The sequence below is a fragment of the Caretta caretta genome, chromosome 2, assembly GCF_965140235.1.
Source record: "Caretta caretta isolate rCarCar2 chromosome 2, rCarCar1.hap1, whole genome shotgun sequence".
NCBI lineage: Eukaryota > Metazoa > Chordata > Testudines > Cheloniidae > Caretta > Caretta caretta.
In genome coordinates, this window is record NC_134207.1 from 53,094,324 (window position 1) to 53,110,435 (window position 16,112).

The window sequence follows — 16,112 nt, forward strand, 5'->3', positions numbered from 1 at the left end:
GGGTCAGGACCCCTAGTTCGGTCTCCCCCATAAAATCTGTATAGTGTAGGGTAAAATTCCACAAAAACACTTCACGGACTGTGAAATCTGGTCTTTTCATGGCTGTGAATTTGGTAGGGCCCTAGCTATATGTGTTATCCTTAACTGAAAGTCAAAATGGAACCTGGGGTTACATCATAGTACAGCACTTCTTGTATGGTCCAACACTACAAAAATATTAATACATTCTGTACAGCAAATAGGCCACAGTATTTAATATTGTAAATATAAATACGTAGTGTTTATTCATCAGCTTCTCTTTGCTTCTAATAACATCAGCTAATAGGTGAGATGAGCCTGTGACACAGCAGAAATAATAGCTTGTTTAATCCAAAAGGAAATTATGAACAATATTTCTCTGAGGAATTTGGAGCTGCTGTGTAATAATTTATGAATACTGTATGTTGGTCTGGTTTGTGGGGTATTTTCTGTATGGCTAATATTGACTTAAATCAATAGGGCAAACTATCTGGAAAAACAGGCAGGGAAGAATTGCTCAAGATAATACCTTTCTGTGCTAATAATTGAGAGTTAAAGAATAATGCCAGAAATCTTAGCTCTGAAGATTTTGCCTCCTCCCCAACTAACCTACAGAACTGGTTTGTACCAACACATAAAAGAGATCCGTAGAACTTTGACAGGTTTTAAAAAAGCACTCTCTAAAGGCCATGTGTAGTAGTTCAGGGGAAGCAGATTGAGACTCCAAGAACTGATGGGAGTGTCTGAAGAAGTTAGGTCTTGCCTATATTACCATCAGGGGATGGTAAGCCTCTAGGTAAGTAGACGTGTGTAGACTATTAGGGCCTGTGTGCACTATAGACTTAAATCACTACACTGTTAGGTCACCTTACATCCACCACAGTAATTACTGTGGTGTCTGATGTTCACACTACCCTCCTGTTGGTGGTGCATGTCCTCACCAGGAGCGCTTCCACCAATTGAAGAAGGGCAGCGTGGGGAGGCTGAGAGCCAGGGCTCTCAGCTCTGTGCAGCTTCCCACCGGGAACCTAGCTGTTCCCGGGGCTTCTCGCCTTCCCACCAGGAGTGTGGCCCAGCTACCTGGGCTTCTTGCCTCCCCATCATGAGTGAGGGGAAGCCACCTGGGTTTTTTGCCTTCCTGAATGGGGAGCTGGGCGGGTGCAGCCCAGTTCCCAGTGGGGAGCAGCAGGCAGCCTGGCTATAGCCCGCTGGCTTTCTTGTCAATTTCACAGCTCCAGCATGGAGCCCTGAAATTGACCAGATAGCCAACAGCCCAAGTAAGTAAGGCAGCAGACCTAACTACACCGACTTAAGCCCTAGGTCTTTCGTGGAGGTGGAGTTATTATGTCGGTGTAGTAGGGCACTTACGTCAGCTGGACGAGGCTTTAGTGTGTACTCTGACATACATAGGTTGACATAAGCTGACTTATGTCGACCTAACTGAGTAGTGTAGACCAGGCCTTAGTTCATTTTAAATCCTTTTTCTGTACAAGCTAAAGCTTTGTTCCTACTTCTAAAATAAACAATACTTCTGTTTTAAGAAGGCTGTCTGACCAGAAATACCACTGGTCACGGACTCCCAACAGGAAGAATCACAGATGCCCAGACTAGCTGACTTGGGCTTGCACTGCAGGGCTGTTTTATTGAAGTGTAGACTTCTGGGCTCGGTCTGGAGTTCAGGCTCTAGGACCCTGCGAGGTGGAGCTAGGGCTGCAGCCTGAGCCCAACATCTATACTGCAATTAAACAGTCCTGCGAGCCCGAGTCAGCTGGCATGGGCCAGCTGTGAGGGGTCTAATTGCAGTATAGACATACCCATTGAGTCTTTCATTTTGTTGGACATCAGGTGCTGCAAAACTATATTGTGCGTGAGCTGTCTTCAGCTATGCAGCTCCCATTGGCTTCAAGGTGAGAAGTATATGCACAGCTGAGAGCAAAGTTTGGACTTGAGTACAGAAACCCCAAAATCTTATAACGGTTTATTATCAACGTTACAAGCCTTATCTTTGGGAATTGGCATTTTAAGAATTGTAAGGGTTGCTGTTTCTAGAGGTAATGCCTGGAGCACATTTTGGTTAAAGGGTGGTGGTTGAGGAGAAAAAAATGGTATAACTGAAGAACAAAATGCGTGTTGGTGATTTTTTAATAGAAAACTCCAGAGAGAGACCCACTAAGTGGGTTGTGTAAATAGTGACTCCCTGGGTTTGTAGTAATTTGTATGACCATTTATTTAAAATTGCTAGAATTTTCACTCATATTTAAATAGTAATATATAACTTTTATAGGTACAATATTGCAGAACCATAAGCTCTTGTGGGCTAGTACATAGAAATGAAATATTTATTGTAAAGAAATACAGTTAAAGTGACTTAATGGTAATGATTTTCATCAGGTCAGATTTTTTATTTTATAGTAGACTGCCTACTCCTTCTTGTTTTCCAATTGCGTCCTTAATTGCTGTGGCAATACAGTACCTCTCACTATAAAAGACCTATTTCAAATAACACATTTTTTCCCTATTTTTATTTGTTGTAACTAGGCAGGAGATGTCTGCCCTTGTCAGCGTTTTACACTGGCAATCCTATATTTATGTACATGATAGTTGCATTCTTCGCATACTGCTTTATGTTAACATCATTCATTCCGCAACTGCAGGAATTTAACCAACCATCTCATTTATCCATGTTTCATTTGTATTCCACACATTCCAACATGCACACTGCTTGTCCTTGCAAGCAGACATAAAATGTTCGTAGGTTTTTCAAGACCTGTTGCTCATTTGGGTGGGATGGGACCACCTTGCTGTTAAGTTGGCGGGGGGGGGGGTTTACTTCAGAAAATGTGCATGGCCTTCCTCCATTACCTGCGGATCTTTTACTGAGGTTTGGGACTATGATTTTTCCATCCTTTGTTCAAGATATATTGCCTTGCAGAATATTTAGTTTTAGGGAGAGACCAGATTCGTAGTGTTTTTCATACTGACCTATACAGTGTACCTAGAAAACTGAACATATCCAAAATGTTGTGGTTTGTGTTAAACCGTTCTGGCGTCTTCCCTTTTTAATGTAGAAAACAGTTATTTACACTTAATTTGCCTAGATCATTGTTGGGTAACCTGCAGCCCGTCAGGGTAATCTGCTGGCAGGATGCCAGACAATTCGTTTCCATTGCACGGCTGCCCGCAGCTCCCAGTGGCTGTGGTTCGCCATTCCCAGCCAATGGGAGCTGCGGGAAGCAGCAGCCAGCACAACTCTGTGTCCCGTGCTGCTTCCTGCAACTCCCATTGCCCAGGAACAGCAAACCGCAGCCACTGGGAGTTGCAGGCAGCCGTAAAAATGTAAACAAACTGTGTGGCGGCCTGCCAGATTACCCTGACAGGCTGTGTGCTGCCCACGGGCTGCAGGTTGCCCACCACTGGCCTAGATGTTTGACACCCTTTTTGTGCATCTGAGTTTTATTTGTCATGTTTTTTTAAATTTTTAAAATTTTATCTTCATCATGATTAAGTATACTTTATATCGTAGACAGGTCTGAATGTTTGACAGGAAAGCGAGCAGCTGTAAATAACTTGAGGTCCAGAGGTTTGCACTCTCAATTCTGCTGTGTATTCTGGAAGAAAATAATTAGAGGAGACTTAGAAGTCACAAAGAGAAAATAACAAATACATCAGAAGGTGATCTAAGAGTGGAATTACATGTTTGGAAGAAGCTGAAGACACACAAACCAACATCTAACGAGAAATCCTGGAAGTCGCACAGAAAATTAACAAAGTTGCAGTTTCTGCCACGAGATTGTAAATGAACGTATTGATGGTGGTGATAGCCCACAGAAAAGTCTTGGAGCTCCTGTACACCAACCGTTAGAACCTCATCCCCATCATAGCAACTTAGGAGAGTCTCCCTGCTTCAGGCACATGGGTTTGTAATAAATCACAAGAAGATCCATAATCCCTTCTGAGAGAATTGTCCACCTAGAAGTCAATAGGTTCAAAAGAGGGAGATTTCTTGGCACAGCAAAGGTTCGATGAGACCCAGATGTTGATCTCCGTGGTGTCAAGGAACCAAGTTCGTCCATCCATCTTTACCTGCAGCTTCTGCGGCTTCCAGTCTTGTGCGCAGAGCCTATTCCAAGGGCAAGCTTGCACATAAGAGAGCTTCAGGAGCTAAGCTATTTCCTACAAGAGATGCTTAGAAGAATTAAGATATTATCCAGAGTAACCCATTCCCTCAGTTTGTGAAAACAGAAAACCCATATGATATTAATATTATGAATTTTCCTTCACAGTCCCAAAAATCTTGATCATGGATGTCACGCTTTCGGGGTAGAGAGCTCATTGGGGATGTCATAATACACAGGCAATATGCTTGAGATCACTGAGGCTTCAGACCATCAAATTACTAGAGATGAGAGTGCTAAGGGTAGCCATTGGGACTTCCAGGGTATGTCTACACAGGGATAAAAGCCCTGTGGCATGGCTGCGGCTGGCCTGGATCCGCTGACTTAGGCTTGGGATGGGGCTAAAAATCACCGTATGGATGTTCAGGCTTGGACTGGAGCCTGAGCTCAGGGACACTCCACCCTCACAGGGTCCCAAAGCTCATGCTGCAGCCGAAGCCCAAATGTCTATGCAGCAGTTTTTCAGCCTTGGAGCCCAAGCCCCGTGAGTGCAAGTCAGCTGATCCAGGCCAGCCGAGGTGTTTTATCCTTGTGTAGACATGCCCTCAGAATCACTTGCAGGCACAGGTTCTGGATCAGACAACACAATGACTTTGGTATGTCATTGTCTGGCAAGGGAGCAAAGAAGCTTGAGTCTGAACACAAATCAAAGATCCTCCATGGGTGCAGTGACACTGAGCCTCCATCAGGAGGATCCACATAAAAGAGACAGTGAACACAAAAGCAGCTAAGACACCAGCATATGGACAATTCAGTGGTTTCTGTATCAAGAAGTATTCCAATTCCTATCCAGGAAGTAAGGCCATGCCCCAGGTGGGCCTATTCATATCCAGTTGAAATGTGAAAACAAGGCTCTTCTTCGTCAGCCTTGCAGATTTAGGGATCTGGGGCAAAATTGGGGATTGGCCCTGCTTTGAGCAGGGGGTTGGACTAGGTGACCTTCTGGTCCCTTCCAAACTGAGATTCTATGATAACCAAATATTCCTCTATACATCCCTTTTTCTTGTTTCTGCTGGTGAGAGTAATTCAAAATATTAAACTGGAGGAAGTGATGGCCATTCTGATTACCCAAATTGGCTAAGAAGTCAGCAGGCTAAGCCCTAGTAGAGTTGCCACAGAGACTGCCAAACCATCTTCCAAGCAGATAGTATCTCCTGTTCTGTGGCTCAGTCTGCATTCCAACTGAGGTTACCTGAGCCTAGTAGCTTGGTATTGAGTGCAAATGCCAAAGTAAGAGTGGATACTCCTCCAAAGTCATAAATACCTCTCTTAGCCTCCCATAGACTTCTAAATTCCTAAGTCACTTTTGAAAATAAGGACTTAGATTTTTAAGTCACTTGACGCTATTGAACATTTTACCTAATGCTCTTAAAGTGTAATGGGGAGGTCAGTCAGTACCCGTTGTAGATTTTGGCATTGTCTATAAGGTGCTAAAAAGTGCAAGAAATTATATTTGTGCTTTCCTGCAAAATACTTCAACAGGCAGAATCTTAGACAATTTTTACTACTTAGATACGAGGATTCAAATGCAATAATCGGTTACATAAGATTTTTAGGATGATTCATTGTAGATGTTTGTTTGTGTCACTTGAGCAGCATGTAGGGCAGCCTGAGGATTGGATGAAGGATTACCTAGATTGCCGTATCACCTGAAGAAATACAAATTGTTAATGCTTACTGTCAACATTCCTATTGTATCTGGGTTTTATTCTTGAAGCACAGCAAGTGCTTTTGTAAAATTAATTTATTTTACCCAGTTTAATTTAGTTTATATTATTATTATTATTATTGTCTAAATTTGGAAAAAAAAAGTGTGCATTTGTGATTGTAAAGCAGAAGGTTTTTATACAGGATACTTATGCTGGTGGTGCATCAACAGCTACTTCTATCTCTTGGTAATAGGTGTTTTGTATACACAATTGCTTAAAAGTATTTTAGTCAGAGTTCTGGGGTGCTACTGTTTACACTGGTAGTTTCTGAATCAGCAGATTTGCCAGGTATCAGATCTCTAGCTCAATTTTCAATTCCTGAGGTTTTGCTATGTCAGGATAACCCAAGCTGTTTCTGCATTCCAATAAGTCGGAATTCAAAACTATCCCTTTTTGTTATGATGTTATTAGGAATGAGGTTGCCAAATTTACAGATAGAATGTGATGGCCCTGTTCTAGCTACATGATTACTGCTGTGTGGCTGCTAACTTTTTCAGCATCTGTTTAGTTTACGCTGGGGTATGTGTGTTTTTTATAGTGTCATATTTGATAAATAACACAGAAGCTATCTGTTAAGAGTTATGAGATAGAAACATCTTTGCTTCCCATTAAGCATGCTTTTGATTCTTTGACTTAAATACGATATGGTTTCAAGTAGTTTGAAATGTTTTAGTTTTCTGATTGAATAGTTTGTGTCTCATGTTGTCCAGTCTCTTGTAACAATTAAAACACATTACTGCTGATGCGTCAATAGGTTGTTTGATTAGTTCCTTGGCATGAAGAGATTAGATTTCCCATTTCAAAGGGTAAATAGTATCATAGATGTCTGTAGCAGTGGTACTCTGTATTTTAGACTACATTGTGTAGACGATATAAAAGGTGATAAAAATGTTAGAGCCTGGAATGTCTTATTTACCATTTAAAAATGACTGGCACATGGGCTAACTTCACTACAGATGGAAGTAGGTATAATTCCCTCACCGCTTATATCAGCAGTGAGTTTCACCCAAGCTTTCTAGATATTGATCCTTATCCTGCTAGGTCCTGAGCTCCTTGTGTGAGGTTCTGAGTGTCCCCTAATCCCATTGGAGTTAACATAACATCAGGGTCGGTGCAAGAATGTTTTGCGCCCTAGGCGAAACTTCCATCTTGCACCCCCTCCCACCCTGAGGCGCCCCCCCCCCCGTGGCAGCTCCCCTCCGCCCTGAGGTGGCTCCCCCTGCGGCAGCTCCCCGCCGCCCCCTCTCCCCTCAGGGAGCCGTGCAGCAACTCCCCTCGGCCCGGGAAGCCGTGCGGCAACTCCCCACCCCAGCCCACCTCTGCTCCGCCTCCTCTCCGAGCACGCCGCCGCCGCCTCTTCTCTCGCCTCCCAGGCTTGAGGTGCCAATCAGCTGTTTGGCACGCAAGCCTGGGAGGGAGAGAAGCAGAGCGGGGCGGCGTGCTGAGAGGAGGAGGCAGAGCAGAGGTGAGCTGGGGCGGGGAGCGGTTCCCCTTTGTGTCACACCCTCCCCTGTTACTTGCTGCAGGCATCCCTCCCCGCGCCCCTCTGCTGCAGCTCACCTCCGCTCCACTGCCTCCCCGGAGCGCGCTTTTGGCCACCCCCAACCACTTGGCGCCCTACGTGACCGCCTAGTTCGCCTAGTGGTTGCACCAGCCCTGCATAACATGGGTTGAGCCATTCTGAGCTCCTTTCAGGGTTGACCCACTATATAGAAACAAGTGATGCAACTATAATTTTTAATAGCATTTAGTAGCTTTGAGACTTTTGATGCTATGTATTAAAAAAGCAGGAAATTACTGAAAAGCAATGCTCCTCTACATCAACCAAATTTCTAAAGGTTTGGCTATTTGATTATTACTCGTTCCATTGAGATTAGGAGCCCATATGCCTTGGCTTGGAAAAATCAGCAGCCGAAATTATATAAAGAAGTTATTCTGTTAAGGTAATAATTGCTAAATGCCAAAAAGCATTGATTAACGGGTTCTCTTTGCAACTTACGAATAAAAATGTTCTTTTTCATGCACTTTCTGTTTCTAGGATGTACTATCTCAAAAAACCACGCGTCCCTCCACAAATTCTCTTGCTTCCCAGAAAAAGGCTGCTGTTATCATATTTTATAGGCACCCATCTTAAAATTAACCGAACTTAAAATTAACCGAACTTAGTATCTTAGTAGTTAGTATTGTTCTCATAAATGCTGCTTCTTTCTGACAATGGTATATCTAGGTATTTTAAGGCTTTCATTTCTTAATACTAAGATTAAAGCCTTTTACTTGGAATATTTAGGTACATAGTACCCTGTGTATAGAGCTGAGTATTTACTATTTGGTCTAAATTCTCTTAGAATTTTCCTTTGAGTGTTTTACTCCTTGGTTATTATATATTGTCACTGATGGCTGAATTATTAGCTTTTAACTGTACACTTAAATACTCTCGTCTTGTTTCCAGATCTTTCATGTCAGTCACATTATGCTCAAAAAGAAAAGGAGTACTTGTGGCACCTTAGAGACTAACCAATTTATTTGAGCAATTTATTTGTCTCTACGTAAAAGAATAAATGGACACAAATCAGATGTCAAGAATTATAACATTCATAAACCAGTCGGAGAACACTTCAATCTCTCTGGTCACGCAATCACAGACGTGAAGGTCGCTATCTTAAAACAAAAAAACTTCAAATCCAGACTCCAGCGAGAAACTGCTGAATTGGAATTCATTTGCAAATTGGATACTATTAATTTAGGCTTAAATAGAGACTGGGAGTGGCTAAGTCATTATGCAAGGTAGCCTGTTTCCTCTTGTTTTTTCCTACCCCCCCCCCCCCAGATGTTCTGGTTTAACTTGGATTTAAACTTGGAGAGTGGTCAGTTTGGATGAGCTATTACCAGCAGGAGAGTGAGTTTGTGTGTGTATGGGGGTGGGGAGGATGTGAGAAAACCTGGATTTGTGCAGGAAATAGCCCAACTTCATTATCATGCACATTGTGTAAAGAGTTGTCACTTTGGATGGGCTATCACCAGCAGGAGAGTGAATTTGTGTGGGGGGGTGGAGGGTGAGAAAACCTGGATTTGTGCTGGAAATGGCCCACCTGATGATCACTTTAGATAAGCTATTACCAGCAGGACAGTGGGGTGGGAGGAGGTATTATTTCATATTCTCTGTGTATATATAAAGTCTGCTGCAGTTTCCACGGTATGCATCCGATGAAGTGAGCTGTAGCTCACGAAAGCTCATGCTCAAAAAAATTGGTTAGTCTCTAAGGTGCCACAAGTACTCCTTTTCTTTTTGCGAATACAGACTAACACGGCTGTTACTCTGAAACCTGACATTATGCTCAGTTAGCATCAGCCAGCACAGATGGCAGCTAAAGTACCTCAGTTTCACAGAGATGTATTTTTCAGTTATTGTTTTTAATTGGATGTGGAGAGATGTTTTTATTAAAATCTATGGATGAGTGTTCTCAAGAAAATACAGTAGTATCAGACATAATTTAAACCTCACCAGAGAGACAGATTGGGGACCTAGGGGAGCAGGCCTCCCTGAAACCAAAAGAAAAGGGGGGAGGTCTCCTTTTGCTTGAGGAGGAGGATTTGTGGTCCCCAATTGTCTTCAATGGGAAAAAATAGTGTTCTATGCATTTTGCCAGTCGGCACGTGAATTCAAGTGTTTTGTTTGAGATTTTGGTGTATGAGAGAGAAAAAAAGATGTTGTTATGCATTCTCTGTGGCAGGGGTTCTCAAACTGGGGGTCGTGAGCCCTCAGGGAGTCGCAATGTTATTACATGGGGGGTTGCAAACTGTCGGCCTCCACCCTCAAAGCCTGCTTCACCTCCAGCATTTATAATAATGTTAAATATAAAAAAAAGTGTTTTTTAATTTTTAAGGGGGGTTGTACTCAGAGGTTTGCTGTGTGAAATGAGTCATCAGTATAAAAGTTTGAGAACCACTGCTCTATGGGTATTTAAAAAAAATCAAGTGTGTACATGTATGTACTTCCATATCATTACTCTGATGAAATATTTTCCATGTTTATATGTGGGGTGTAAATAAAAAAGCTGTGAGCATTAATCCATAATTTGGACTGTTCCTTTTATTATTTAAATACAAAAGCCAAAAAGCTAAATTGTCAAAAATTAAAAAATAATTACAGTCAGTAATGTCTTGCCAAATTTATTTGAGTGCATTTTCAATGAGGAAGTAGTAAATTAAAATCTAATTTTAATAAGGTTCTACATGCAAGTAAATCATATCAACTAGCAAATATACCTTTTAAAGAACTATTACATTATTTTATTAAATTATTGATTAGTTAATGTCTATAGAACACTTTGAAGGTATGCCTTACTACATAGGTGCAAAGTATTATTTATCATCTCTATATAGCTAAACTGTTAAAATATTGCCCTTTTTAATATGTAAAATGTTTTGGATCAGAGAAATAATATACCATAAACTGAAGTCCTCTCAAAAGGCAAGAATTTACAAAAAATGTATCAAGGACATGAAATTTTGAATTGTATTGTAGTGAATGGCTCTTGTTTATACATTAAAAATAAGATTTAGTGTCTCGTTTAGACATTAGTTGCATTTTATGTATGGAAATATGTTTAACATTTTTTTTCCTTATATTTATCTGTAGGTGCCTTCAAAAAATGTGGAATCCTTCGCATCCATGTTGAGACGCTCTCCTTTAGTTCAGATGGGGCCCGCCAAAGACAAAATAGTGCTTGGTCAAATCTTCCACATTGTAGAAGATGATCTTTATATAGATTTTGGTGGCAAGTTTCACTGTGTGTGCAAACGACCAGACGTAGATGGAGAGTAAGTAATACTATTGTGGTAAAGGAATAAAATTTGCAAGAAAACCAGGATACCTAGGCAGTCAGAAATCTCTTTGGAGTGATCTCAGATAGGGTTTCTTTATAATTTGTTAATTTTAAACTGCTGAACTATAGATTGCAGGTGGAGAGCTAATCCAAATCACAAAAAGGTTTGGTTTTGCTCCGAAGTCACTGCATTAAGAGCAGATTCTCTTACATTATCAATCATTGGCACACAAATGTTACAAACTCTTAAAGCCCAGAGGGGAATTACTTTTGTTAAATGTGTGATTTGTAAACAGAACATTAACTGGAGATCCAAAGTAATTTATTTGTTAATGTTTTCTGTCTTCTTTTAGTTCAGGTTTTTAAATTGTCAAAATTTTATCTTTGCACCTTGAAATGCACATTGACCACAAATGAATAATGAACAATTGGACTGAGATAAATTGTGATGACATAAATGGATAAATATGATACAGTTTAGATTCATTGCCTGTTTCTAGTTGAGTGCACCACGAATATATTTGTATAAGCCTTTCTCTGATGGGCAAAATATATGCATGAAATGTCAGATTCCTGTATTTGTAGATGTTGGTTTCAAAAGAAACAATTAATTAAAACCATCTATTTCTGTAGAAAACAAGCTTTATTTTTTTGAGGAGAAACATATTTCTGCTGTTATGAGTACAAAGAAGATAGCATTACACATGTGAACTGAATATAAACTGGGTTCATTGTTGTCTTCCTCACTTTTCAGAGACAGCTCCATACCTCTGCAGGTTGCCCAGTGGCAATGGTAGCAGCGTGAAATTAACAGCTCAGTTTCACTTTTGCTATCCTGAAACTTGTGGCGTTTGGTTAAGCTGTTAGCTTTCTCATGCAGCAGCATGATTCCTATGAGCAGAAAGGAGAACAGGAACTGAAATGAGGAAGGAGGCTCCAAAAACAGGGACTAGGGAGGAGCAGAGTAGTGCAGACCCACTCTCTCGAAGCAGACTGGAGGCTCTGGTGAGGCAAGAAGAGACAAAATTCCTTTTCCCTTCCGGCAGCCAAAGGAGGGTTGAGCTTCAGATTTATCAGACACCTAATGCCAGAGGCTGATCATAAAAGATAGAGCCTCGGAAGCCTCTAGGGACAGCACCCTAGTAGAGATATTGTTGCTTGCCCTATTTGCAGCTGCTGGGGAACAGGGCTTCTCACCAGGTTCTTGCCCTTGGACCTTGCTGATGGGAGCCCCCTTCTTGTCTTTCATATCTGAATCTGGCTAGTAGGTTTACTCTTCTGTCCAGTAGGTGTCTGGTCAAAAACTATAATAGGCATCAGTGTGTCAAAGTTGTGAAACCAAACATTTACTGAAAATGTATTTTTTGTGAAAACTTGAGCACATTGAGAATAAAAACTCACTTTCATTATTCAGTTCACTTTCACTCTTTAGTTTTTGTGCATTAGCACAATGCTGTGGTGCTTGAGTTCACAATGGTATGGTACATTTAAATCTACCCCCAACTTAAAAAAAATTTTTTAAAGGTTTGAAAATATTTGTATTGGGTTGGATGAAACCCCTCACTACCATACCTAAAATAATTGTCTTAAACTATCTTGACAATAAAAGCCAACTCTGGAGTATTTTGATTTCCAAACGTTTTTAATTTGAAATAACAAGTTTGTGCATAAGACTCTAATGTAATTTTGTAATCAAACAGCATTTGCGTATTCATGATTTTGCTCCCTAATATTTTCTAAAATAACGGCATAGTGATTTTTGTAGTGTTGCCTCTCTGACAACAGATGTGTTTGACAGGCCTGTGACTTTCAAAGCAGATATGATTGACAAATATAAGGTAGATAGCACGTGCCATGAATAGTAGTAGTACATTTTTTGACACAGATGTGAAATAAACAAGGTAATTTCTCAGTTCAGGCTATATGTAGGGTAAAAATAAAGGGGGATTAATTCTGCGTATGGTGAGCATCTTCAAAGAAAGTCCTCCAGCCCTATTGACTTCCCTGGGAGCTCAGTACACTCAGCACTCTCAGAACCAGGTCTATAGAATCAACCTATATTATGTATTCAAGGCAACTAAATTTAAAATGCAGAAAAGAGAGAAAATGCAGAAAAGAGAGAAAATTCAGGGTGGGAAAAGGCAAAAGAAAATCCAACCTTTCTACATAGTTCTAGTGAATTTTATGTTAACAGTTTATTTAGAATCTTGATTTAATATTATGATAGTTTAAAATTTGATCCATTACTATCATAAATTTACTTATAAAAGATAGAAAACTTTAAAGTCTGTGGTTAATGTTGCTCATACAGCGAGAATGATCAGTAATCATGGCAATCATAATAGGTCTTAATGTCTTGTGTTAACAGGACATTGCATCATATTTTGGTGACAGAACTTAGCACAGGAAAGAGAAGAAATGTATCTCAAAGGAATTTGTCCCCAAGTCCAATAGTGTTTGTGCCTGTATGGACCCATCTCTAGTGTTCCTTTTCCCCATCTTTCTTTTAAGGTTTACATTTGAACATGTATTGTGGTGGGTGGATTGGGGTGGGGCTAAGGAGTTGGAAGTATAGAGCTCAACTAAATTACTACCAAACCATCACTTAACCCTCCACAGATACTCCAGAACAAGTGCAAGATTAGCCCCTGTTGGTTTTTAAATTCGCATATAAATGGGTAGATTAATTTTGATGAAATTGACATGGGGTGGTATTAGTACTCTTTCTGATAGTTTTTGTTTTAGTGTCAACAGTTATATTATGAGATGTCTTCTTCCTACAGCACATAGTTAAACTAATTATCCAAAACTTGGCACATTGGTCAGTGTGTGCGTACAAGGGACTTTTGGATCAAAAGCAAATCTGGAAACTGCTATCTTGGCTAGATGCATTAATATTTAAGTAGTCATAACTATGTCTTGAAGTTAATGCCTCATGAAGAGGAATAAGTGGGAAGGTCATGCCTCTGCTTGTCTGATTACTTCTGTCTGCTTGCAGACTAAAGACAGCAGTGCACTGATTTTATAAAATTAAGGTTGCATTCTCAGAACAATACTACCTTCTCATGTTTAATAAGAATCTGGTATAAATAATGTGTGGAGACTCTGCTTTGGATATTCCTGTGTCCCTCACCTGAGACAGAGATGGAGACTGACTTACAGTTTGGAAGCAAATGAATAATCATTTTTTACTAAAAAAAAAAAAAATCCTTAGTTTGGCAGAAGATGCTAACATGGTTCTATTCTAGAAAGTGACAGGGTAAGAATATCATCCTCTTTTATAATAAAAAAAAAAAAAAGGAGTACTTGTGGCACCTTAGAGACTAACCAATTTATTTGAGCATAAGCTTTCGTGAGCTAGAGCTCACTTCATCGGATGCATACTGTGGAAAGTATAGAAGATGTTTTTATACACACAAAGCATGAAAAAATGGGTGTTTACCACTACAAAAGGTTTTCTCTTCCCCCACCCCACTCTCCTGTTGGTAAAAGCTTATCTAAAGTGATCACTCATCCGATGAAGTGAGCTGTAGCTCACGAAAGCTCATGCTCAAATAAATTGGTTAGTCTCTAAGGTGCCACAAGTACTGCTTTTCTTTTTGCGAATACAGACTAACACGGCTGTTACTCTGAAACCTCTCCTTACAATGTGTATGATAATCAAGTTGGGCCATTTCCAGCACAAATCCAGGTCCCCCCTCCCCCTTCACAAACCCACTCTCCTGTTGGTAATAGCTTATCTAAAGGGGGGGAGAAAATCTGGATTTGTGCTGGAAATGGCCAAACTTGATTATCATACACATTGTAAGGAGAGTGATCACTTTAGATAAGCTTTTACCAGCAGGAGAGTGGGGTGGGGGAAGAGAAAACCTTTTGTAGTGGTAAACACCCATTTTTTCATGCTTTGTGTGTATAAAAACATCTTCTATACTTTCCACAGTATGCATCCGATGAAGTGAGCTGTAGCTCACGAAAGCTTATGCTCAAATAAATTGGTTAGTCTCTAAGGTGCCACAAGTACTCCTTTTCTTTTTGAGAATACAGACTAACACGGCTGTTACTCTGAATCCTCTTTTATATATATCCTCATATATGTTCTTTGTGTGGGTTTAGAGTAGATGTTCTCAACCTGGACCCCACAGGCCGTTTGTGGCCCACTCAGCACAGAACTGTGGCTGATTTGACATTCTCAGGGCCATACAGGTAGTACTGGATGCGGCCCACAATGGTAAATGGGTTGAGAACCACTGGATTAGAGCCATCCCTACTCACACTGGTGACCATAATAAGATTTTATTATACTTTCTATTAGCACTGTGGAGCAGGGGTGGGCAAACTATGGCCCGTGGGCCGGATCTGGCCCCTCAGGGCTTTGGATCTGGCCCACGGGATTGCCCCTCGTGGTGCCGCAGGCCCTGCGCCACTCTCGGAAGTGGCCGGCACCACATCCCTGGGGCCCTGGTGGGATGGGGGCGGGCAGAGAGCTCGGTGCGTTCTCCTTGCCTCCAGGCACCACCCCCCGCAGCTCCCATTGGCCGGGAACAGGGAACCACAGCCAATGGGAGCTTCAGGGGAGGTACCTGGAGGCGTGGCAAAGGCAGCACACGGAGCCTGGTGCCCCTCCCTCCTGGAGCGGCGCTGCCACCCCGGAGTCACTTTAGGTAAGCGGCACTGAACCGCTGGAGCCCGAACCCCCCCTGCACCCCTCACCCCAACTCCCTGCCCCGAGCCCCTTGCTGCACCCTGCATCCCAACCCCCTGCCCTGAGCCCCGCTGCACCCTGTACCACCGTGCACCACAACCCTCTGCCCTGAGCTCTGTCCCGCAGTCCGCACCCCTCCTGCACCCCAACCCCCTGCCCTGAGCCCCCTGCCACACCCCGCATGCCTCCTGCACCCAACCCCCTATCCTGAGCTCCCTCCTGCAGTCCACCCTGGTCCTGCATTCCGCACCCCTCCTGTACCCCAACCCCCTTCCCTGAGCCCCTTCACATACCCCACACCCCTCCTCCACCCCAGTCCCTTGCCCTGAGCCCATTCCTGTACACCGCATCCCCTCCCACAACCCGAACTGCCTCCCACACCCCAAACCCCTGCCTTGGCCCTGCATACAATTTCCCCACCCAGATGTGGCCCTCGGCCCAAAAAGTTTGCCCGCCACTGCTGTAGAGTCAATCTAGCTGGAGAGTGAATTGTCTGATATTGTGACTCACGTTGCCAACAGAAATGTTTACAAAGTGGATATTTATTGTTGGTAGAGCATGAGCCAGAAAGGAGACATCTTGACTTTCAGATTGCATATTGAATGTAGAGGGCTAAACTAACAATTTAGAAAAACCATCAGATTTAATCTGCAGTTACTGAAACAGACATGGAACCTTGTGA

The 16,112-nt window shown here is 42.0% G+C and overlaps 1 protein-coding gene across 1 annotated transcript in view; it reads left to right on the forward strand.

Annotated features, from left to right (window-relative positions):
• The window catches only part of LOC125632585 (tumor protein D52), a 205,062-nt gene that overhangs the window by 80,062 nt on the left and 108,888 nt on the right, over nt 1-16,112 (forward strand). Inside the window, exon 6 of the mRNA XM_048841030.2 lies at nt 10,542-10,723. Within this exon, the coding sequence (XP_048696987.1) occupies nt 10,542-10,723 (182 nt within the window). The remainder of the gene's footprint in view (nt 1-10,541; nt 10,724-16,112) is intronic.